General features: G+C 38.3%; 1 protein-coding gene across 3 annotated transcripts in view; it reads right to left on the minus strand.

Moving 5' to 3' along the window:
• Positions 1–1,543: 1,543 nt before the first annotated feature.
• Positions 1,544–26,773, minus strand: part of KDM4D (lysine demethylase 4D) — a 34,080-nt gene continuing 8,850 nt past the window's right edge. For all 3 annotated transcript variants that reach the window (XM_042905171.1, XM_042905170.1, XM_042905172.1), the window contains one exon: positions 1,544–4,039. In XM_042905171.1, the coding sequence (XP_042761105.1) occupies positions 2,118–3,695 (1,578 nt within the window). In that variant the 5' untranslated portion in view covers positions 3,696–4,039 and the 3' untranslated portion in view covers positions 1,544–2,117. The remainder of the gene's footprint in view (positions 4,040–26,773) is intronic.

Here is a 26,773-nt window from a genome sequence, read left to right on the forward strand (position 1 = left end):
AGCTGCCTGGGACATCTATCTGCCAGAGAAGAGTTTGTAAGATTCCTGAAACATAATGAGAATCTCAATTCCTAACATTTAAAATAGGAACATGAGCCAGGGATTGCCCTTGAAATTTTCAGAATTCTTGCATTCCCCTACACTGCTGTATCCACAACTGATCTCAATTGAAGGACCAAAAAAAACCCCTCAAGCTCTCAGTAACGCGTTACACCGAAGTGTCTTCGTTGCTTATGTAAGATATGCTGTGGGTCCAGTTGCTCTCTAGGGCTGCTCTCTTCCAGATGCTTCCAGTCCACTTCCATCCGGGTCTTCCACCCCCACCCCCCCGTCACCCGCTGTACCAGGTGTCCCTGAGCTCAGCTTCCCAAGCCCAGCATTCCAGAGTCTACTTCCATCTCCTGTCACATTAGGAAAGACCAAGGTGCCCAGCTGCATGGTGTAGAATGAGACACACATTCCTGCATCAGAATTCCCACCCAACACTATGTTTTCATTACTCTTGCCTTCGGGGATACGTGGGGCTTCCAATGCCAGAGCTTTCGTGATGTTCTTAGGGGAGAGCTGGAGGGAGTGGAGAGGCGCTTTGCTTCTCTGAAATGTTTCCTTCTGTACCCAACCCTCACTTGCAATTTCCAAGACTGATTCTGAGTTTTTCCACTTGTGTGTATTTTCAATTCTGACATCGAAATAACCATTGACTCTCACCACTATTGTTTGGGCTTTCTAACTACTCCTGCCCCCACATCGTCACACCACAACTCAGTTCGCTGCTTAAATCCATAAATCCCAGCATGTCAAGGGCGGTGTCAAACTTCCAATGCCTTCTCCTGTCAAGGTGAAAAAAACCCTGATACTTTACAAGAGCTACAAGGCCTCATATCCTACACCTTGCCTCTCTCTTTCTTCCTCTCTATGCCCAGACACAAATGAGCTTCCTCTCTATTCCTGAGAAAACAGAAGTTCCATGTTGGGTCTATTCCACTTACTGTTTCCTCTAAGTGGAAATCAGCTCTGGATGCAGCTTCCTTTTTGTTAGTTGGGTCTTGGCAGAGGTCTCCTGCTCAATGAAACTCTCCGTGATTCCTCCAACCTAGGCCAGCCCTGCCCAGTGTGTTCCAGCATCCCACCCCTTTCCTGTCTTCATAGCACATGTTAACAAGTAGAATTCCCTTGTCCATTTCTTCGTGCACATGTCTCCTGGGATGAGTCAATGAATGGGCCATGCAAAGTATTGAAAACGCAGTGCAGACTTGGGGAGAAGGTCTTGGGATGGGGCACTTTGGTCCCCTGCATGCTCACCTCCCAGCAGCTGGGGTCCTACTGCCCAGAAAAGTACCAGGTGACTTCCACCAAGTCACCCTTAAGATAGGGCTGCAAGCCCAATCCCCTCACCCACCCAGCTCATCCCAATAACCATCTGCCAAACTGCTTCCTCATCAACATCACGCAATGCAGCCAGCCAACAAAAATCAGCCTTGCTTGAAATGTTCTGATATAATTATCAAGAAAAGTGCAGAAAAGAATAACCTCAACCCCTCAATTATTTGAATGCACAATATTTATTAGAAACGAATTTTAGATTTTAACATTGTGGTTACCTTTAATACATTTGTGAACAAATACTGGCCATAACACATTTTGAATACATCCAAGACTCAGAAAGATCATAAATTATGTTCTGAGTCTCTACTGACCCATTTGGTCAAAACGGCCTTGTTTTGCAAGAAAGGGGGGAAGGGGTAGGGTTGGAGAAAAGTCAGGGAGATTGGAGGAGAATCAAAACCCAGAAGCATTGGCCCAGAGGAGTCTGGGGAAGATTATGCTCTCATGACCTCAGCAGGACCTAGCTTACAGAGACACAAGAGTGTCTAGTGGATGAAACCTCAGTTGGCAACACAGGAATTAGCAGTGTCCAAAGACACTCCAGAGTCTGGCAGGAAGAACAAACTATGGCGAACATGATAAAGAACATGGACTCAACGCATCAGTGGCAACATCACTGGCCTCTGAAGACCAGTAACCTGCAGGCTGGCCCAAAGCTCTGATGTAAATGTGGTGGGTCTCAAGGAGCCTCCACACACAAGAGCAGTAGGTTACAACATTATCCCCTGGGCTTAGGGGAAAAGGGCACAACTGTACCCAGAAGCCTCCGCAGGTTGCTGGAGTCCAGGGCTCAGTGCTACAGGGTTGTCCACTGAGGGTTCATCCACAGGACCGGGCAGAGCCTCAGGGTACTGGGCTGTGTGCGTTGTTCCCACCGAGAGACGCCTCTTGGCCCGGGCCTGGATGCTGGGCCCCCGGGCCCCTTGTTCCCGAGGACGACGACCAGGACCACATCTGCCCATTGAGGGATGAACATCTCGGGCAGAGGGAATCGGGGTCGGTGGTCGGGTGGCGCCAGCCTCCTGGGAAGTGCAGGCGGGGACAAGCCCAGACTGGGCATCAGAGGAAGAAGTCTGGGCCGGCGAGGAGCGTGGGGAGGCCAGGCACATCGGGGTGCGACGGCCAGTCCCACCACTAGCGGCCACAGGCCGAGGGGTGCGCGTGGCCCGGCGGGGTGGGAGGTGCCTCAGGCCCAGCAGGGCTCTCCGGGGAGCTTGGGCCTCCCTCCAGGCGCTGAGCTCCCCCTTGTCTGGCGAGGTGGGCTCCGTGTGGTCCACAACAGCCCGGTCCTGCCCGCGCTTCCACAGCTCATAGCGCTCAGGCTGCAGGATGCGCACGAAGGCGTCCATGGAGAAGGTGACCCTGGCCTCCCCGCAGCTGCACTGAGACGCCACTTTGCCATAATCGATCCATCGCGGGGTGGCGAAGTTGATGGCTTCTGCGCAGTTGAAGCCGTGGTTGAAGCCAGAGTGGTAGCCATAGGGAAACGTCACCATGAACTCGCCAGCCTCCTGGGTGATCCGATTGAAGGGGATCCCGTTGTCCTTGAGGACCGTGGGCGAGATGAGAGCCACCTTGTGCCGCAGGAAGGCGTCACAGGCGCGGGCACTGCCCGGGAACAGCTCGGTGGCCAGGCGCTCCAGGCGCCGGCCGTGCTCCGGGGGCACCGCGTACCAGGTTTTGGGCTCCCCGAAGTGCAGGTAGTTGATGCTGTAAAGGTCCATGTCCTCCGTGTGCCAGGCGAAGGTGGTCTTCCACATGCCAAAGTACAGGTAGGGCGTGTTGACGCCCTCGATGACCACGCCGCACTCCTGCTCCAGCAGGTCCTGGATGGTTCCCAGGTGGCCAAGGTTCCACTGTTGAGTGTTTTCCGCAAACAAGGAGCCGCTGATGTCAGCGCCATAAATCGGAGAATCGTACAGGCGGGTTTTCCAATACTTTCGCTCCAAATCCTCAAAATCCGAGTGTGGCGGAGTCCGATACTTTCCGCTGTTGGCCAATTGGCGATACTCCGCCACTGTCATGGCTTTCTTCTTTTTATGGTATTGAGTAAACACACCTGCCCGCCCGGAGACCACCTGCTGGAGGGGAGTTGCTATTAAGATGTCACTGATATCGTCATAGGTCTGCCTGGCTTGCCATTCCTTGGGGGGAATCACCTTGGCCAGGCCTGCGCGGTGTGCGCCTTCGGATTCCATGTATGCAATGTATTTATCAAAGTCATTAAATTCTTCTTTGGTTGGATGAAATATCATTATGGTACAATTTGGGTTCTGAGCAAAGTTGGCCTTAGACTTCATGGCTTTCATTAATAAGCACCAAAGCCCAAACTTTTTAGATATCTTCTGGATATTTGAGGATGCTGGAAAATGCTACTTTTTCAAAAATGAATTTGAGTGTCTGTGTCAGCTGGAAACACCAGTGGACTACTATTACTATGCAAATTAAAGGATAATGTTTGTTAGGCTTGCTGATTCATCAGGGAACAGCACTCGTGGTGGAATATTCGCCCAGAAATGAGGGTGGCTGTGCCTGCAATTCTGTGATGCTCCTCTGTTGGCACCTGGTTCGGTCCTCTTGAGGTTTGTTGAATCACTCAGTCTTCAGTGGGTATCCTAAAGGTAGTGTCTTCAGGGCAGTGTTTAGACAAAGCCTAAAAGAAAAAAATACAAAAATTTTGAAAGTTAATGTAGGAAAAGTATTAGAGAGTTACAGATAAAATACCACCATGGAACATTATTGAACGCTCAAAAAATGGCTAAAAATTTTTTTAAGTTTATTTATTTATTTTGACGGGGGGAGTGGGAGGGGCAAAGAGAGAGGGAGAGAGAGAGAATCCCAAGCAGGCTCCACTCTGTCCGAGCAGAGCCAGACACGGGGCTTGATCCCATGAACTGACTGTGAGATCATGACCTGAGCTGAAATCAAGAGTCAGATGCTTAACCAACTGAGCCACCCAGGCACCCAAAGGGCTAAAATTTTATTTTATTTTTATTTATTTATTTATATTTTTTTATATAACTTATTGTCAAGTTAGCTGACATACAGTGCATATGGTGTGCTCTTGGGAGTAGATTCCCATGATTCATCACTTACATAAAACACCCAGTGCTCATCCCAATGAGTGCTCTCCTCAATGCCCATCACCCATTTTTCCCATACCCCCACCCCCACCCCCTTTCACCCTGTTTATTTTCTGTATTTAAAAGTCTCTTATGGTTTTCCTCCCTCTTCATAACTATATATATTTTTTCTTTCCCTTCCCCCAGTCTTCTGTTAAGTTTCTCAACTTCCACATATGAGTGAAAACATATATCTGTCTTTCTCTGACTGACTTATTTCACTTAGCATAATGCACTCCAGTTCCATCCATGTTGTTGCAAATGGCAAGATTTCATTCTTTTTTGTTGCTGAGTAGTATTCCATTTTACATATATACCACATAAAAGGCTAAAATTTTATAAGATGATAAAACAAGAGGTCGTGTGGATGTGGAACAATGGGAATTTCATACTCTAATAAAGATAATGGAAATCATTACACTCACCTTGGAAAACTATTTGGATAGTATGTACTAATAAAACTGAGCATGTGCATGTGTAAAATTGAACGCATACATGTGCATACATGAGGAAACATGCCTAGGTAACATGCATGACTCTGCACTAAAAGGTACCTCTGAGAATGTTCATAACAAAATTACTTCTAGTAGCCAAATACTGGAAACAACCTAAATACCCATCAACTATTGAATGGATGAACATTATGGTATATTCATACAATCGAATATAATATAGAATGACGATAAACAAAACCACATAGAAACATAAAAAATAATTTTATAAACATCATACTGAGCAACATAATCCATGATTCCATTTTTATAAAGATAAAAATGCGGGGCACCTGAGTGGCTCAGCCGGTTAACCATCCAACTCTTGGTTTCAGCTCAGGTCATGATCTCACAGTTCATGAGTTTGAGCCCCACATCAGACTCTGTGCTGTCAGTGTGGAGCCTGCTTGCGATTCTCTTTCTCCCTCTCTCTCTGGCCCTCCCCCACTTGCTCTCTCTCTTTCTTTCTCAAAACAAATAAAAAAACTTAAAGAAAAGATAAAAATGAGGCAAAGTTAGCTATATTAGATGTCAGAGTAGTAGTTACCTTTGAGAAAAAGAGAGATTGTGAGTGGGGCATAAGGAAGCCTCTGAAGAAATATTAATACTCTTGTTCTTAACCTAGGGCTGGTTACACAGCTATCAGAAGAGCTAATTGTGATAATTCATCAAGCTATGATGATTTTCACAAATTTCCATATGTTTATCAAAAAATAGACTTTAAGTGCAGCTCAGCCATAATGGGGGGTGCATGCAGCCCACATAGTATACATCTCTGAAGTGCTTGGTTCTGGTGAACAGGGGGCACTGTGCTGTAAGGCACCTAAGGACCTCTTCTTTATAGAGCCTCAACTTTCCAAGATCAGGAGACATAGCTGACTTTCCTAATACATAGAAACAGACACTGAGAGCTTGACAAAATAAGAAGACAGAGGAATATGTTCAAAAAGAGAACAGGACAAAACCATAGCAAGAGAACTAAATGAAACTGAGATAAGCAATATGCCTGATAAAAATTCAAAGTAATGGTCATAAACATACTTATGGACTCAGTAAAACCTTAAACAAAGAGAGAAAATATAAAAAAGAACCAATCTGAGATAAAGAACTCAATAACTGAAATAAAAAATACACTGGAAGAAATCGATAGCAGATTAGAGGAGGTGGAAGAACAGACTAGCACTTGGAAGACAGGGTAATGGTAAGCAATCAAGTTGAATAGAAAAAAGAAAACAAGCATAATAAAACATGAGAATCAGTTAAGGAAACTTGGTGACATCCTCAAAGGTAATAGCATTTGCATTATGGGGATCTCAGAAAAAGAGAGAGAGAGAATGGGGCAGAAAATTAATTTGAATAAATGAAAACATCCCTAATCTGGGGAAGGGAACAGACATGTAGATCCAGGAAGCACGGAGAGTCCCCAACAAAATTAACCCAAAGAGGTCCACACCAAGACACATAATAATTAAAATGGCAAAATGTAGTGATAAAGAGAGAATTTTAAAAGCAGCCAGAGAAAAGAGTTACATACAAGGAAAACCCCGTAAGGCTATCAGCTAATTTTTCAGCAGAAACTTTGCAGGCCAGAAGAGAGTGGCAAGATATATTCAAAGTACTGAAAGAAAGAAACCTGCAACTAAGAATACTCTACTCAGCTTTATTATCATTCAGAATAAAAGGAGAGACAAAGAGTTTCCCAGACAAACAAAAGTTAGAGGGCTCATCACCACTAAAGCAGCCTTATGAGAAACATTAAAGGGAATTCTTTGAGTGGAAAGAAAATGCCATAATCAGGAATAAGAAAATTATGAAAGGAAAAATTTTCATAGGCAAATGCAAACATATAATAAAGTAGTAGATTAATCATTTATAAAACCATAATGGAGGCTAAACCACAAAAGCAGTAAAATCAACAAAATCCATAAAAATCAGTCAAGGGATTCACAAAATAAAAGGATATAAAGTATGACATCTTATACATAAAACATGGGGTGGGGGAATAAAAATTTTATAATGAGTTCAAACATAAATGACCTGATATAGACTGCTATATGCATAAGATGTTACATCTGAACCTAATGGTAACCAAAAATCAAAACCTGTAATAGATACATAAAAAATAAAGAGAAAGGAAACCAATCACATCAAGCCATCAAACCACAAGGGAACAGAACAAGGAAAGAAGGAACAGAGAAGAACTACAAAAACAAATGTAAAATAAGTAGCAAAATGGCAATAAGTACATAACTATCATAATTACTTTAAATGTAAATGAACTGAATGCTCTAATTAAAAAACATAGGGTAACTAAATGGATAAAAAAGCAAGACCCATCTATATGCTGCTACAAGAGACTCACTTCAGATCTAGACACATGCAGATTGAAAGTGAAGGGATGGAAAAACATTTACCATGCAAATGGAAGTGGAAAGAAAGCTGTGGTAGCAATATTTACATTGGACAAAATATACTTTAAAACAAAGTCTATAATAAGAGACAAAGAAGGATACTACATAATGACAAAAGGAACAATCCAACAAGAAGCTATAACGACTGTAAATATACACCCAATATGGGAGCAACTAAGTACATAAAACAACTATTGATTGACATAAAGGAAGAAATTGACACTAATACAATAATAGTAGGGGACTTTAATACCCACTTATATCAATGGATGGATCATCCACACAGAAAATCAACAAGGAAAGAGTGGCTTTGAATGACACATTGGGCCAGATACATCTAACAGATATATTCAGAGCATTCTATCCTGAAACAGTGGAATACACATTCTTTTCAAGTGCATATGGAAATTCTCCAGAAGAGATCACATTAGGCCACAAAACAAGTCTCAATAAATTTAAAAAAGTTGTAATCATATCATGCATCTTTTCTGACCACAACAGTATGAAACTAGAAATCAAGAAAATCTGGAAAGAATTAAAATACATGAAGGTTAAATAACATACTATTAAACAATAAATGGGTCAACCAAGAAATCAAAGAGGATATCAAAAAATACATGGAGACAGGGGATCCTGAGTGGCTCAGTTGGTTAAGTGTCTGACTTCAGTTCAGGTCATGATCTCACAGTTTGTGAGTTCAAGCCCCGCATCGGGCTCTGTACTGACAGCTCGGAGCCTGGAGCCTGCTTTGTATTCTGTCTCTGTCTCTCTCTGCCCCTCACTTGCTCTCTCACTCTCTCTTTCTCTCAAAAATAAACATTAAAAAAGTAAAAAATAAAAAATGAAAAACTACATGGAGACAAATAATGAAAACACAATGACCCCAAATTTTTAGGATTCAGCAAAAGCTGTCCTAAGAGGGAAGTTTATAGCAATACAGGCCTACCTAAAGAAACAAGAAAAATCTCAAACAAACAACCTAACCTTAGACCTAAAGAAGCTAGAAAAAGAAAAACAAACAAAGCCCAAAGCCAATGGAAAAAAGGAAATAGTAAAGATTAGAGCAGAAATAAATGAAACAGAGACTAAAAAAATAAACTGAATAGCACAATGAAACCAGGATAAGATAAACAAAATTGATAAACCTTTAGCCAGACTCATCAAGAAAAAAGAGAGGACTCCAATAATTAAAATCAGAAATAAAGGAGGTGAAATAACAACTGACACCCCAGAAGTGAAAAGTATTATAAGACAATAGTATGAAAAACTATATGCCAACAAACTGGACAACCTAGAAGAAAATGGATAAATTCTTAGAAATATATAATCTTCCAAAACTGAATCAGAAAGAAATAGAAAATTGGAACACACCAATTAATAGCAATGAAATTAAATCAGTAATCAAAAAACTTCCAAAAGACAAAAGTCCAGAACCAGATGGCTTTATAGGTAGATTCTACCAAGCATTTATTTTTTTTTAATATATGAAATTTATTGTCAAATTGGTTTCCATACAACACCCAGTGCTCATCCCAAAAGATGCCCTCTTCAATGCCCATCACCTACTCTTCCCTCCCTCCCCCCCCCCCCCATCAACCCTCATTTTGTTCTCAGTTTTTAACAGTCTCTTATGCTTTGGCTTTCTCCCACTCTAACCTCATTTTTTTTTCCTTCCCCTCCCCCATGGGCTTCTGTTAAGTTTCTCAGGATCCACATAAGAGTGAAACCATATGGCATCTGTCTTTCTCTGTATGGCTTATTTCACTTAGCATCACACTCTCCAGTTCCATCCACGTTGCTACAAAGGGCCATATTTCATTCTTTCTCATTGCCACGTAGTACTCCATTGTGTATATAAACCACAATTTCTTTATCCATTCATCAGTTGATGGACATTTAGGTTTTTTTCCAAAATTTGGCTATTGTTGAGAGTGCTGCTATAAACATTGGGGTACAAGTGCCCCTATGCATCAGTACTCCTGTATCCCTTGGGTAAATTCCTAGCAGTGCTACTGCTGGATCATAGGGTAAGTCTATTTTTAATTTTTTAAGGAACCCCCACTGTTTTCCAGAGTGGCTGCACCAATTTGCATTCCCACCAACAGTGCAAGAGGGTTCCCGTTTCTCCACATCCTCTCCAGCATCTATAGTCTCCTGATTTGTTCATTTTCTACAAAGCATTTAAAGAAGAGCTGGGGCACCTGGGTAGCTCAGTCAGTTAAGCATGCAACTCTCAATTTCGGCTCAAGGTGTGATCTAATGGTTTGTGGGACTGAGTCTTACACTGGGATCCATGCTGGCAGCACGATACCCACTTGGGATTCTCTCTCTCCCCCTCTCTCTGCCCCTCCCCTGATCATGCTCACTCTCTCTCTCTTTCTCTCTCAAAAATAAATAAATAAGTTTAAAATAAAAAAAAACAAATTGAAGTCACAAATGAAAGGATATTCCATGCTCATGGACTGAAAGAACCAATGTTGTTAAAATGTGCACATCACCCAAAGCAATCTACAGATTTAATACAATCCTCATCAAAATACCAACAACATTCTTCACAGAACTAAAACAAATAATCCTCAAATTTGTATGGAACCACAAGAGACTGAATATCTAAAGCCATATTGAGAAAGAAAAACAAAGCTGGAGGTATCACAATCCCAGATTTCAAGATATACTACCAAAGCTATAGTAATCAAAATAGCATGTTATGAGCACAAAAGTAGACACATAGATCAATGGAACAGAAAAGAGATCACATAAATAAACCCATGTTTCTATGGTCAATTAATCTATAACAAAATAGGCAAGAATATGCAATGGGAAAAAGTCTCTTCAACAAAAGGTGTTGGGAAAACTGGATAGCTATAAAAAAAAGAATGAAACTGAACTACTCTTTTATACCATACACAAAATAAACTCAGAATGAATTAAGGACCTAAATGGGGAGACCTGAAACCATAAATTCTTAGAAGAAAGCATAGACAGTAGTTTCTTTGACATCAGTCATATAAACATTTTTCTATATCTGTCTCCACAGGCAAGGGACACAAAAGCAAAAATAAACTATTGGGACTACATCAAAATAAAAAGCTTTTACACAGTCAAGGAAACCACTGACAAAATAAAAAGGCAGCCTATAAATGGGAGAAAATATTTGTAAATGATACATGCAATAAGGGGGTAATATCCAAAATACATAGAGAACTTATAAAACCCAACACCTAAAACAAAAACAAAAACTGAAAAAAAAAACAATCTGATTAAAAAATGGACAAAGACCTGAATAGACATTTTTCCAAAGACAACATACAGATGGCCAACGACATATGAAAATATTCTCAATATCACTAATCATCAGGGAAATGAAAATCAAAACCACAATGAGATAACTCTTTACTTATGTCAGAATGGCTACAATCAAAAAGCATGGGCAAAGATGTGGAGAAAAAGGAACCCTTTGCGCATTGTTGGTAAGCATGCAAATTGGTGCAACCACTGTAGGAAACAGTGTGAAGATTCCTCTAAGATTAAAAATAGAACTACCATATTATCCAGTCATTCCACTGCTGGGTACTTACCCAAAGAATATGAAAAAACTTACTTGCAAAGACATATGCACCCCAATGTTTATTGAAGTATTATTTATAATATCTAAGATATGGAAGTAACCCGTGTCCATCAATAAATGAAATGGATAAAGAAGACATAGAATATTACTTAGCCATAAAAAGAATGAGATCTTGCCATTTGTAACAATGTGGATGGACCTAGAGGATATAAAGTGAAATGAGTCAGAGAAAGACAAACACCATGATTTCACTCAAATGTGAAATTGAAGAAACAAAACAAATGAACAAACAAAAGAGACAAAGCACTCTTTAAAATTTTTTTTTAATTTTTAAAATTTATTTTAATTCTAGTATAGTTAACATACAGTGTTGTATTAGTTTCACATGTACAATATAGTGATTCAACAATTTCTACACATTATCATGATGAGCACTGGGTAATATATAGAATTGCCAAATTATATTGTATACCTGAATCTAATATAACATTGTATGTTAATTATACCTCAATGAAAAAATTAAAATAAAATAAAGATTGAGTTTAGGCATTAAGCTAGCATTAAAGACTATGAGACATATTTCATTACATTAACAGAAATAAATGAACACTGAATTAATTAAAGGGGCTAGAAAATAGAGACAAAAGGAAGAGGATTAAAGAAATGACAAGGAATAAAGATGAAATTAATGAAAGATAATACATACACAACCGGTATGAAGACCAAAAATGTTCTTTGAAGAGATTAATAAAAGCAACAAACCATGAGTATAATTGATCATAAGAAAAGAGAGAAGACAACAAGCAGTAATAGGAATTAACAGAACACAAATCTAATAATACAGTAGAAAAAATTTAAGAGAATCGTATCAGCATCTTGCTAGCAAAATTTTCAAAAGAGATCAATTTTCTACAGAGAAAAAATATCCAAAATGGACCCAAGAAAAACTAGGAAGCATGAACACAGAAGCATAAGAATCTGGTTCCAAGTATGACCCCTAAAAGCCCAAGAGATACATCATAATATAGGTGAATCTAGCAAATTTTTAAGAAAGTTAGCTCTTATTAATGCAAATTCTTTCAGAGAAAAAGTTAGAAAGCCACTCAGATGAGGCTACAATGTCTGATAGCAAAATAAGAAAACAACAGAAAATTAAAACAACAGAAAATTATGCTATAGGCCATCTTTAAGTTATAAACATAGATGAAAGCTTAAACAGAATGTTATCCAACCAAATCAAGAAACATATTAAAAGAATAATATCTCATGACCAAATAGAATGTATTCCAGGAATATAAGGATGATTCAGTATCTGAAAATCTAATGAAGTAATTCAGAATACTAACAAAGAAAATGAAAACTATCATCATCTTGTAGGTACCAAAAAACTATTTGATGAAATTCAACACTTATTCATGATTTTTAAATTCTTTACTTGTAAACCATTAAAAAATATTTCTATAGTAAGATGAAGGGTTTCAATGTAAAAAATGAACAGCAAGTATCATTCTTAGCAGTGAAATAAAAGAAACATTCTTAAGGAGAAAAAGATGCTAACTACTTCATTGACATTATCTCAAGAGGTCCCTTAATACTGTTTGCTAATCCTTTTATACTCTCCTAATTTCTGTTTATCTGCTCTCCAAATATTCTATTTTATCTTCCCTGTCTTCAAATTTGGGCATGCCTACTCCATTCACTTAGAATCCTTCAAATGTCCTAAGAGTCCCTACATGATCTGGTACCCCACTACCTCTTGATGCTCAGTATCACTGCTTTCTACTCTACCTACCTCTTGCTCTCTCACTTCCAACCACATCCCGGGCTGTGTCTCAGAAAAGCCTGGAGTACGCCTACCTGATGGTCTTTGCAGACAAGCAATTCTCTTACCTCCCTTGAGTTTCAGTTCAAATATCACCTTCTCTGATTGCCTTGTTTTGGATAAAATTAGAGATGGTTTTCTCTCAAGAAAACAGTCTCTCAAGAAAACAACTCCCAACGAAACATGAACTTATATGTCTTTTCAAAATTCTAATCACATTGGCCCCACCCCAAGTCCATCATCCCTAGTCCAATCACCACTGAATCCAATTAGCTATCCAACCACCTCTTCCAACTGAACTCACAATGTTCTTTGTTTTAGTAAACACCCTCATTTTCAATGTTACCAGCTACAAAGCATGCGTGTTTTGCCTGAATTTTTTTCTTGGAGACTTCTTACAAGAAAATAAAGACGGGAAATGACGGCCAACCCTCAACAAATCTGAAATTGTGTTTAAAAATAAAAATAAAAACAATTTGTAAGCTCAAACAGCTTTCTCCACAGCCAGAGCTACTGTGACTGTTGAAACTGCCAAGGACTGAGTAAGGAGGAATGGCTGGAAGATGATATAGAGCAGTTAATGCTGGGCTTTCCAGGTAAACTACCTAGATGTACCTATGGGGGGGACAAGTAAGCCTACTCCTATCTTTTTTTTTTTTTTTTACTGTTTATTTATTTATTTCTATTGAGAGAGAGAGAGAGAGAGAGAGAGAGAGAGAGAGAGAGAGAGAGAGAGAGAAAACGTGAGCACAAGCATTGGCGCATGAGTTGGGGAGGGGCAGAGAGAGAGGGAGAGAGAGAATCCCAGGCAAGATCCACACTCAGTGTGGAGCCCCATGCGGGGCTCAACTTCACGAGTGTCAGATCATGACCTAAGCTGAAATCGAGTCAGGCGCTTAACCAACTGAGCCACCCAGGTGCCCCTAGCTTACTGCTATCTTAAGTTGGTGTTTGAAATCAGAGCGGACCTCCTGGAGATTCTGATTCCACTTGGAGTCACCTTAGAAAATTATTGGAAATTTCTGACTTTTTCTGGACAAATTGCCTGGAAGTTTGCCAGAAACCAAGAGCACAAGCACATTTCGTGGGATCTGAAGGTTATATAAATTGTAGAACCCTCCTAGGAACAGAAAGATTTCCTTGGGAACACTGACAGGACGGGAAGAAAATAGTATAGGAAAGATAGCACAGTTGTTAGGGAACAAAACATATTAGCATTTGGGTCTGCCCAAAAACTATAGGGAAGAAAAGACAACCTTGCCAAAGAAGTGTGGTGAGGAGGAGCTCCTGGGGAAGAGTCAACCACATTATGGTTAGAGATTGAGGCATTTTATCTCACCCTACAGTCTCCCCAATAAGACTACACCAGATCACCTCAAAATAATAGAAACTCCTCACATCTCCTGTGGTTCCCAAGAATCTTGGCACCCTAGGTTCTTCCACCTTATTCGAGGTCCATCCAGACAAGAGGAAGCTAGGACGCATGCCCAATCCAATGCCATCCCATTCCCCAACAAGGTCACCATAGTTTGGCTTCTTTATTAAACATAAACTCTTTTTCCTTTGGGTCTGGGATCTGAAGCCAAAATAGCCAAGGAAGGGTTTGCTTTCTGTGACCTGGTGGCTACTGTAAAAGTACCCAAACAAACAGATGCTGCAGACTCAAATGCCAATGGCAGAGGCACTTTGAGTAAGCGGTGGTAGCTCTTGGCACCTCTGCTTTAGATGGACCCTAAGGCACTAAAGAATCTGCAGAGGTGGGATAAGGAGGGTCAGTACACTCCTCTCCTTTTCCAACTTTAGTGTCCAAGGACGAAAGGAAGGTTATAGCTGGTAAAATAACCTCTCGGTCTTTACAGAACTTATTGCTAATAAATGTGGATGAGGGGACCAGATAACAATCTGGCTCGTCCTTAAGGGAACATGACAAATACAATTAATTTAGACTCTAAATTCTGGGTGGATGTCAAATAACATCTCTCTCTTCTTATTCCAGATATAACTGAGAGCACTCAAGAGTCTTGGGGATAGATGGTTATGAAGCAGTGTCCAAAAATGACCCTAGATGTTTACCCTAGAATGCCTCAACAATAGGGTAGTCCAAACTCCTTCCCCTAGCTGATGGGAAGTGGTTATGTACAGCTTCCCACGGGAATAATGGCTTGCTTCCCGTGGCTAGAGAACTGTACCATCTAAATGGACCCAAGGTCCCCAGCTGCCTCCTAAAGGGCAGGCCCCAAATAGCTGGTATGACATCTAGACTGATTTCCCCAGCAGTCTGTATGTACTGTTCCTGATAAAGTTGCTGCCATTGGAGCCCTGTAAGAAGGAAGAACAGGGGAAGGAGCCCCTCCACAAGAACAAAACGAAAGTCATATCCAGCCTGCCTCCTGAACATGAGATGCCTCTCTGTGGAAATGCTAAAGAAAAAGGGGGACTGTGTGCACCTTGGACTTGATGTGTTTCCTTAACTCATACTGTGTAACTTTGAAGTATTTATCCCCAGGCCTTGAAAAACTGGTGGCAGCCCCCACAAGGACTATCCAGCGGGACAAAAAATTTCCCCATGAACAAGGGGCATTCAAAAGATGGGAAGAAAGCAAATAGTAAGGTTCCATCAGGGTTAGGTTTTTCCAGGCAAGTATGTCTCATGCAAAGGGGGACACTGATGGATTAGATTAGGTAGATGGAGTGATTATAATCATCGGCCATTAAATCTATCCTGGCTAAAAAAAGAAATGAAAACATGAGGGTGGTGATGGAGAATGAAATAGTATTTGACTTGTGGCTTCAGTTTCTCCAGTGGGTCAAACAATCTTGTTAGAACACTAGGAAATGTAAGCTGGAAAGAGAATGGGGATGCTTGAAATGGACTTTTTTTTTTTTTTAACTTAGGTATTTTTTAACCGAGTGTCCATTTTATTGATGTCTTGAAATCCTTTTTACTTTATGCTATGAAATTTCAAACTGTCTGCCTCTACCCACATTATCTCACCCAAATTTCCCTTCCTTCCTTCTCAGTCCTTAAATTCCACCCCTTCTCAAGTACATGAACTTGACCCCTTTTCTTCCTTTATGCCCACCCCCCCAAAAAAACACCATCTTTTCTCTCATCTCCTATTGTTCTCTCTTAGCACTTATCCTTCATACTTGATATACTATGAACAGCAAGAGTTACCTTTATTTAGTATGTCATTTTGCCAGGCCTTTTATTAAACACTTCCTAAATAGAGTCTCATTCAAACCTCACAACTGGTCATGTATGAAGTTGGTGCCATCATTGTCCCCAATTTATGGAGGAGAAAAATTCATATTTAACCCAAGAACTTGTGGTCTCAATCTCCAGAGCTATTTTTGTACTTGTCTTCCATATAAAAGTATTTTGAAAGCATGGTCTGTGTCCTGTTCTTTATTATAGTTTCCAAGGGATCTTGTAATTTCTATATTGTGCACTCCAAAAATTTATTCAAGAAATAATTAAGTGAGGCTATTTGGTATACACCTGCAGCCTCTCTCCTCTTGGTCACATGCTTTCTTCCTGCTCTTCTTTCTCAAGAGGACATACTCCTCTCTGGCTAATCTCTCCCTTTAAACCCCTTCAATCAATACCTCCCACTGTTCCAGGATGGTCAATTACATAATCACTATCACCTTTGCCTTTGTTAAATCTCAGTGAACTGTCTCTTAATTTAAGTTATTGTCCTTTCTCTCACTTTCCTTTCAGTACCTAACATGTCAAAAGCACAAACAGAAACAGTCTTTGTTCACAAACCCACTTCCTCCTCTCTCTCATCTTCTGGTTCTGCCCCCACTTCTCCACTGGAATTGATCTCCGTAAATCATCGAATTGCTTCCTCCCAAATGCTATTCCAGGGGTTATACTTTATCTCTCCACATCACTGATTCACGGAGCACCCCCTTCTTCATCCTAAAACCCTGACCTCTAGGCACTGCTAATTCCTCTTAACTCTGGTTCTTCTTCTTTATCTCCCTGTTTCCACTTCCTCTTCCTACCACACGCAAGCAAACTAACCTCGAAGCTCCACTCTCTTAAGTGTCTTTCTTTCTTTCTTTCTTTCTTTCTTTCTTTAAATTCCCCATTTATGTTCATGGCTTTCTTTAGCATTGCACTCTCACTCTTCAAAGATATTATTTATTGTCATAATTTTCTATCATACCGACTTGCTCCTAACATTTTTCTTCATCTTGGACAGCCCACTGAGCCCCTGAAAATCAACTTTTTTAGTACAAATTGATCATCTTTCTCCTAAAATTAATTTCCTCCTTTAGATGTCTTTATTTCTACAAATGATAATACAGCTACCCTAGTCACTGTCCGCCTCAGACATTAGCCACTGTTTCTGCTGGAAGTATCTAAATTCTGTGTTTAATAAAAGATTCCCTCCTGAATTACAAATTCTACTTACCACTCATTGAAAATAATTTATAACCATGGATTTGATGGTTGAATAAATTCTGTTTATGATACAAGTGACTGAACTTTGTACTATTGGACAGTTATTACTTATAAATATGTATCCTAATTTCAGTACCTTGAACAGTATGCACAGTAAAATATTGGTGAAATTAACAAAGTTCCTTAGATATGTGGCAATGGAATGATTGCACTGTAGGATTTAAATATCTTAAGGTCCTTAACCTGTTATTTCCAAAACTCTTCAGAAAGAATGTTTCACATCCTCACCATTAAGTAACTTTACTTTGGGGGGTGAGGGGAAAGGAAAAACAAACTACTTGTTTGGTAAGCAAAAAAGTGGAGCTCAAGTTTTAATTTACATTTCTTGGAGTACCAATAAGGCTTTTTTTTTTTTTTTCCTTTCATGAATATGAGCTATTTGCATTTCATCATATGTATTGGTTCATAACCTTTGCCCATTTTCCTAGGACCATTTTAGGGTCCTAGTGCTTTTTCTCATGTACTTATATGAACATTTTACATATTGCCCATATGAAAATTTTACGTATTAAGCCCTTTATTAGATATGTTCATAGGTTTTTCCCAGTTTCCCGCTTCTTTATAGTTCCTTGATTTTATTTAATCTAAAATGTTGACACATATTTCAGTGTTTTAAGGTGAGTCTTTTGCTTTGTAATGTCTTTCACATCTGTTTAAAAAGTTTACTTCCCCTTCAGAGGCAGGTTAAGTAGTATCTTACTTTTTTCCCTTTTATATGTTAATTGTACCTTTAATTCTTTTTTTTTTTTTTTTTTAAGTTAACTTGTTTTATTGTTTTGTGGGGATGATGTGAGGAAAAAGGAAGATGTAAATCTAATGCCTGGTCCTTTAAATATGTCCTGTTTGTTGTGTGTTTTCTCTCTTCCTCTCAAGTTTATAGATTTTCTTTATCCCAGTGTTCTTAAATTTTTTTTTCAGTCTCAAAATTCAGGTTCTTTAGTTTAAGGAAAAACTTTTTACTTCTTTGATGACTTCCTCTACTTTTTTCCTCTGTTTATTAACTCCTGTTATTTGGATATCAGGCCTCATGGATTGGGCCTTTAACTTTTGTAACTTTTCTTCTCCCAGTTTTCTATCCTTTTATCACTATGCTCTTCTAGAAAAACGTCCTCATCTTTACCTTCCCAAACTCCTTCAGTTGTCTTTTCCATCTTTCTCAAAATTTTAATTTCCAAGGCATTTTTGATCCCTTAGCTTTTTTGTGTGTATGTAGCTTCCTTGTCTCCCACCCCGTGTCTTATTGTCCTGTTCTTGTTTCATGGGTACATTTCTTCTATCTCTCTGAAAATATTAACATGTCAATGGCTTTTGAAGGTTCTTTTCCACCTGTATGGTCTGTTTCTTTGAAATTTCCTTTTATTAATTTTTTGTTTCAGTTTCTATCTTTCAGCTTTAAGGCTTTCCTCAAATGTCTGGTGATCCTTAGTAGTTGGTTCATATAGGACTATAACACAAAAAACTGTTTAGAAGCTCAGGGTGTATGGTGATTATGTTTCCCTAAATGATGATCTGTCTGGGCTGTTTCTTGGGTGAGCCTCTGATGTATCTCTGGGGCTGGTCATATTCAATAGTGACGGATCTTCTAGTCTTCCTCCTGGAGGGGACAGGCCTGACTTCCCTAATATATGGAAAAGGGGCCCTGAAATTTCTAATATCCAACTTGTAAAGTTCACTAAGCCAGTTTGTTTTCCCTATGACAGCCACTCTCTCAAGAGGTGCTGGAAATTCCCAGTCCAGAGGCCATCTTTTTCACCTACTCTAGAAAATGAAGCTTAGTCTTCCATCAGGGCAAAAGAGGAGTTTAGAAAGGGAGGGGATCTGAGGCTCTAACTGATTCTTAGATTTAGTCTTCCATCAGGGCAACAGAGAAGTTTAGGAAGGGAGGGGATCTTAGGCTCTGACTGCTTCTTAGATTTTCAAGAAATCCTCCTTAGCCTCCTTTTAACTGCCACGTTCAGAGGTATCTAGTGCCATGAAAGCCTAAGTCTTTGGGTTCTGTAGAGACAATTGCACTGCTTCTTGGCTTTCCTCATTGCCAATTTAGGATTCAACTTTACAGGGTTTGGTAAATCAGTTTCTACTTGTCTACCTGTTTTTTTGTAAGCCAAAAATCCTATTATTGTTACTTGAGTGGAGTTTTGGAGGAAACAAAGTAAGCGATTGTACTTAAACCACCATCTTTATATCTTGTTTCCTCAAATATATCTCTCAACAGTACCTAACCCAAACCTTGGGCTCCAAATTCTTTGTCATTGTCCCTGACTCTATAATCTTCCTCTCTCACTTCTCTAAGTTATAACCCCTACCTTCCAGACCAACCTCCTCGAGACTCTTCCCCACCAACCCTAGGCCTCCCTGCCAACTATTTGTCTGGGCCACGTATTTGGTACTTAGCAGAAACTGTTGAAGTGGGAGCTATCCAGAATGTTTTACTTGACAGTTAGCTTTCACCTCTAATGGGTACTTGTCTAAAGCTATAAATCCCTTCCATGAGATGTGCTTGCTTCTCTCCCCAAGATATCTGCATGTTTCTGCCCCACAAATTTCAACATACTCTTCTTTATTAGCTGCATGGAAAAGAGAAGATAAAAAAGTGATTTTTTTCTTGTACACTTTGTGCCTCAAATGCCAATGTTTGGTGTCAGTTTCTTTTTTAGGAACATCCAAGAGTTTGGTGGTTAGTGTTGGGCATGAACAGCATAGATTAAATTGTAACAAAGATTGGGACTTGGCCTTCATTTGGTTTTACTTTGTTTTGCAGGGAGGACTTGGCCTTTAAATCAGCAATTCAAATGTCACATTATGATTTTGTTGTGACATATAATAAACTGAGCATGGGAATATTAACCTCATTAGAGTTTTCTCTATTTACTTTCCTTTGTTACATGGATACTGTGGCAGTCACGGTGGTATCTAGCAGCAGAGAGAGGCAAGAGCCAGAAGTCTTTTTTGAACTCCATTATCTACAAGACACAGCCACTCTATTGAATTGAGGCAACTTCTAACATGTGCTTCTTTGAATTGCCAATACAGTTCTTGAGTAGCATGTAAGTCTGGTTCTTGGACTTTTCCAGAGATTCTAAACTACTTAATGCTAAAAACAAACAAACAAACAAACAAACAAACAAACAAACAAACACAAAACTCCTTTGCCTTAGACTACAGTGAATTCTAGAGTAAATTCTATAATATGCAGCTAAAAAACCCTGGCCAATAACTAATACACTTCCTCTCCCTCATTTCCACTCCTCAAAAATAATCACTCTTAGGTATTTTAGCTGTTTCTTGTGTTCGCTTTTTCCAACATTTCTAGACTTTTCAGTTTTAGATATTGTGGACAGTCATACTATAAAAGATACAGATTTAGTTCTCTTATGCTTCATCCCAACACAGACTTCCCCTACTCCATCCTCTCCTATAGCTGTATCAAATTTTTTGGTTAAACCAAGTCTATATTTTTACCATGCAAAACTCGTTACAGCTGAGTCACGTAGTACACCATGACTGCATTTCCACATACAAAATTTTATTTATCAGGTAGTTAATAATTGTCTCATTGTTTCATTTGCTTGGTTTTATACATACTAATTCATTCCCAAATTCATTTCCAGTAGTGTAAATATCTTGTAGATACATAAAACACATCAGGTACCAAATCAGATTTCTCTCTTCAGAAATATCCTTCCTGGAGCCCTCCATATGCTTTCTTGAATCTGGACTGGTTAGTCTTTAGGGTGCTGCATAGCCTGCAGGCTAGAGTTTCTACTTATCATAATCCTAGAGATTCCCTTTCTCTATTATGTTAGATCCCTGATTCCTCCCACCTCAGTCTTCTTTCCTGGTTTACTCCCTTGTGTTGATGGAGCATGTCCACCAGGCGCATCCTTGGAGGTTACATTATAGATTATTAAGTAGTTTACAGAATCTTTGGAAGGACCAGAGAATAGGTTTTTAGACTGTGCATCTAGGAACAACACCCAAATTATCGAACAATCTATATTAAAGTATTCCTATACCTTCTTTTGTCCAAGGTACTAAAGACCATGGGCAACAGACATTACCAACTAGAGTCTATGCCACTGCTGCCTCTGAAAGCTGTCCTTCACCACCTCCTCCAGGAACAAATCCTGTACAAAACCAACTTCCTCACATTTCTTCAAATTGAGGTGTTCCAATCAAGTGTCTGATGGGAAGAGCCTAAGTCATATGTCTATGTCTTTGCTAAAACAGATGCTGGATGATTGAATTCTGGCTTCAACCTTGGCAAGGCAGGAGACCTAATATGGGAATTTTCCTAAATATTAAAAAGGAAATTCAAAGTTGGTCATAAGTATATTAACTACCAAAGTTTGCATGTTTGAAAATGTCTTTGTTCTACCTTTACGTTTTTCTTTCAGGACCGTGAAGACATTATTCCATTGAATTCTAGCTTCCAGAAATCCAAAACCAATGTGTTTTGTGATCCTTTTTGTGCATCCTGTTTTTACTCTCTTGACACTTTTAGGATATTCCTTTGGTCCTGATTTTCACAGATTTCATTAGGACATGATCCGTAAGTCTTTTTTGTCAACTATTGAGCTAGACCTTCTGATATAAACTCATGTTCTTCGTTGCTGTGAGGCTGATATCATTTCTTTAATATATTCCTTCCCACTATATTTTCAGTTCTCTCTTTCTAGAAATACAATTAGTTGGTTATGAAACCTCTTGGACTTACCCTCTAATTTTCTTATCTTTGCTCTCCTATTTTCCATCTTTTTGTTCTTTTGTTACACTTTATTTTCCAAATCTTTTAGCAATTATTTTTAATTTCCATAAATTCTTTTTTGCTTTCTGAATATTCCTTTCATTATGGATTTCTGATATTTTCCATGGCTTCAGATTTTTTTCTCTCTCTAGAAGTATTAATTCTGGGGATTTTTTTAAGTTTCCATTTGCTTTCTACATTGTGTCTGTTTCCCCTGAATTCACTCTTCCAGGACGCTTTGGTTTCTGTCCTTCATGTTAAGTGCTTTCCTCATATATCTATTATTCTTGGCTTATGTTTAAGAGCCAGGCACTGAAGAGTTTTGTTTGCTATGTATGACTGGTAAGTTTCATTGAGAGTGCTCTGACAAGTATCCAGTCATTTCCTTTGGGGCTGAGGGCAACTGTCAGTACCTGCGGGTGAGAGTATAACGAAAAGACTTTAGGGGTGCCTGGGTGGTTCAGTTGGTTAAGTGTCTGACTTTGGCTCAGGTCATGATCTCACAGTTCATGGGTTCGAGCCCCATGTCAGGCTCTATGCTGACAGCTCTGAGCCTGGAGCCTGCTTCCAATTCTGTGTGTCTCCCTCTCTCTGTCCCTCCCCCGCTCATGCTCTGTCTCTTTCTCTCTCTCAAAAATAATAAGTAAACATTGAAAAAAAAAAAAAAAGAAAAGGCTTTAGATTTGTGTATCTATTTCATTTGAAATTGGGGCTCAGGAATTTATGGTGTCTTAATTTTCTGTTTTTTAGAAACATTAAATAATAGAGAAAATTGCATATATAACAAAAACCTGCATTCCAAACAGCCAGACTTGACATTCTTAGCATTTTTTCATATTTGCTTCAAGTGTTTTTTTTAAAAAAACAGCTTTATTGAGATATAATTTACATAACAAAAATTTCACCCATTTTAAATGTACAATTCAATAATTTTTGGTATATTTACAAAGCTGTGCAACCATCACCATAATCTAGTTTTAGAACATTTCCATCACTCCAAAAAGAAACTTCATGCCCATTTTCAGTCACAACCCATTTCCACCCTCAGCTCCAAGAAACCACTAATCTATTGCCTCGTCTGGAAATTTCATATAAATAGGATCATATAATGAGTTTTTTGTGTGTCTGGCTTGTTTCACTCAGCATGTTTTTGGGGTTCGTCCCTGTTGTAGTATCAGTATTTTGCTTCCTTTTATGGTCAAATAATATTCCATTGTTATGAATATACCACATTTTAGTTGTCCATTCATCCATTGATAACATTTAGGTTGTCTTCATCCTTTGGCTATTATGAATATTCATGTACAAGTCTATGTGGGGACATGTGTTTTTATTTTTGTGTAGATACCTAGGAGTGGAATTGCTGGATCATATGGTAACTCTTATGTTTAATGTTCAGAGAAACTGCTACACTGATTTTCTGAAGTGCCTGCAAAATTTTAAATTTCCACCAGCAATATAGGAGCATCCTTATGTTTCAACATTCTCACCAATACTTATTATTGCCTTTTTTTAAAATAGTATTTCTACTAGTTGGTGTGAATTATCTTGCAGTTTTGGTTTGTCTTTCCTTAATGACTAATTTGATGTTGAGCATTATTTTTCCTATGCTCATTGCCCATATCTTTTCTGAAGAAATTTCTATTCAAATTCTTTATTCATTTTTTGAGTTATTTGTCTTCTCATTATGGAGTTGCAAGAGGTCTTTATATGTCCTGGTGATAAGTCCCTTGTTGAGTATATCATTTGCAAATATTTTCTGCCAGTCTGTGCATTACCATTTCACTTTCTTAATTATGTCTTTGGAAGTGTACAAATTTTCAATTTTAATTAAGTGCAACTGATCAATTCTTTTATTGCTTGTGCTTTTGCTGTTGTAGTTAAGAAATTATTGCCTAGCCCAAGGTCATGCAGATATATTCCTGTTTTCTTCTAAGACATTTACAGTATTTGCTTACATTTAGGTCCATGGTCAATTTTGACTTAATTTTTGTATATGGTGTGAGGTAGGGATCCAAATTCATTCTTTTGTTTGTGGATATCCACTGTTCCAGCAGCATGTTAAAAAAAAAAAAAACTATTCTTTAACTGTTGAATTTTCTTGAAACTTTTGTTGAAATCAACTGGCTAAGGGTTTATTTCAGGCTCTCAATTATATTCCAGTTAATTATATAGCTATCCTGATACCAGTGTCTTAATTATTACAGCTTTGCTGTAAGTTTTAAAATCAGGAAGTGTGAGTCCTCCAAATTTTTTGTTCTTTAAGATTGTTTTGGTATTCCAGGTCCTTTGTATTTATATATCAACTTCAGCATAAAGTTTTATTTTCTGGGGGGGGGGGGGGGGGGTGTTGAGCCGGAAGTAATTAAATAGAATTGCACTGAATCCATAGATCAATTTGGGGTGTATGGCCATCTTAACAAAATTAAGTCTTCTGATCCATGAATATGGAATGCTTTTGCATTTATTTAGCTCTTCTTTAACAACATTTTGTAGTTTCCAATGTAGTTTCCACTTCTTTTGTTAAGTTTATTCTTAAACAGTTTATTCTTTTTGATGCTATTGAGAATGGAACTGATTTCTTAACTTCATTTTTAATTCACATTGCTCATTGCTAGTGTACAGAAATCAACTGATTTTTGTATACTGGTCTTATATTCTAAAATCTTGCCAAACTTACCTAGTTCTAGTAGTCCTTTAGTGGTTCCTTAAGATTTTCTCTACATAAAATCATGCCCTCTGTCGGTCAATAAAGACAGTTTTAGTCCCTCCTTTCCAATTTGGATGCTGTTCTTTTTTTTTTCCTTGCCTAACTACCCTGATTAGAATCTTCGGTGTAATATTGAGTAGAAGTAGTGAGAACAGACATCCTGAAGGATCTTGTTCCCGTTTCAGGTACTTTTAAATAGAAGAAATAAATATTTCAGATGAAGTGGAAGTCCCTTTTAGATGTAAACTGCAAATCCTAATCTCCTTTTCTTTCCCAGCCTCATAAACAATTATTATGAATTTGGTGCATTTTTTGATTGGTGGATGTCTTTTCATTTGTATGTGTGTTATGTGTTGTGTATCCACTAAAAATATGGACTATTGTTTTGTGTATCTACTACTTTTATTTTATATAAATGATTTCATAATATGCTAATTTTTGTCAGTTTTTGAATTCAACACTGTCTCAACTCATAATACACAAAAATATACATATATAGTCTCTTATAAGAATATACTTTATTCAATGCATTTCTCTATTAGTGGGTATTTAGATTACTTAAGTGTTTTTTGTTTTGTTTTGTTTTTTATGAACGATGCTACACTAAAAACTTTTATGTGTGTTCTGGTAATTATATGTGAGAATTTACCTAGGGTAGTTATTTTTAGGTGATACAGAAACTGTATTTTGCATTTTATTATGCAAGGTCAAGTTGCTTTACCTAGTGATTTTCCTAATTAACACATGCACTGAATAGAAGTTTCTTTCTCCATACCCCTAGATGCACTTGAGAATGTCAAATTTTTAGTTAACTATTTGATTGGCAAAATTATTTATTTCCTTTTATATGATTGTGTGGCTTGTTTCCTGATGAGGTGCAGGTTTTTTCATTGATTATTGCCTTTATGTGGGTTTCAATTTATGAATTACCAGTTATACCCTTTGCTTTTTCAATTAAGTTTTTCTTTTTCTACTGATTTGTAAGAGTTCTTTAAATGTCTGTGATGCTAATTCTATGTCTGTCACAGTGTGTAAATAGCTCACTTCACCCCATCACCTCCATTTAAATTTGTTCATGGTGTCTTTTTTAGCTATTTTGAAAATTAAATGTAATCAAACTTATCTTTTCCATTATGATCTGTTCCCTTATGTCCTGTTTACGTAACATACTGTTCCTTTAAGTCACAAAGATTTTATTTTCTTTTGTTTTCTTTGTTTCATCCATTTAGAATGCTGTTGGGAAGTAGGGATCTATATTGTCGTTTTGGTGGTTGTTGCTGTTGTTTGTAGAAATCTGTCTATCCCCATTTTCCCACTGAGTTGGAATCTTCCAGTCTCACATGCCAAGTTCCAATATAAACATGGATCTCTTTCTAAACTCTACATTCAAGTCCATTTATTTGTCCATTTCTGTGCTGAATCTATACTATTTAATTATAATAGCTTTATGCTTAGTATTGGTAATTGGTAAGTCAAGTCCCTATGTGCTTATTCATCTTTTTCAGAATTAATTTGGGTAGATTAGTAGAGTTAAACTTCAGTATTAATTTTAGGATAAATTTTTCAAGTTCCACAAAAATATTATTGATTTGAACTGAAATTGCATGAGTTAAAGAAAAACTTGAAGTGGACATACCTCCCATACTGGGCATTCCCATTCACTAACTGGTATTCCTCCATTTATTCAGATCTTATATGTATTTCAATAAAGCTTCAAAATTTTATCCATAAAGATAATGTATATGTTGCCTTAGATATATTCTTAGGAACTTCTTAATTTTTTGAGTGTATTATGATAGACATTTTTCTATTAATTTTCATTATTTATTGATCTACATCTCTTTTCAAACTTTACACCTCTTTTTCCTATTAGTTAAACCAGCCTGACCATTGATTCTAGACTTTTCCATATAGATATTTTCTGAAAAAAATACAAAACTCATATCTCTTCTTTTCCAGTAGTCATTGCTTCTTTTTTTTTCTTTTCTTTTCTTTTTTTTTTTTTTTTTTTTTTTTTTGGAAGCTGGGCAGGAATGGAA

The sequence above is a fragment of the Panthera leo genome, chromosome D1, assembly GCF_018350215.1.
Source record: "Panthera leo isolate Ple1 chromosome D1, P.leo_Ple1_pat1.1, whole genome shotgun sequence".
Taxonomy (NCBI): Eukaryota; Metazoa; Chordata; class Mammalia; order Carnivora; family Felidae; genus Panthera; species Panthera leo.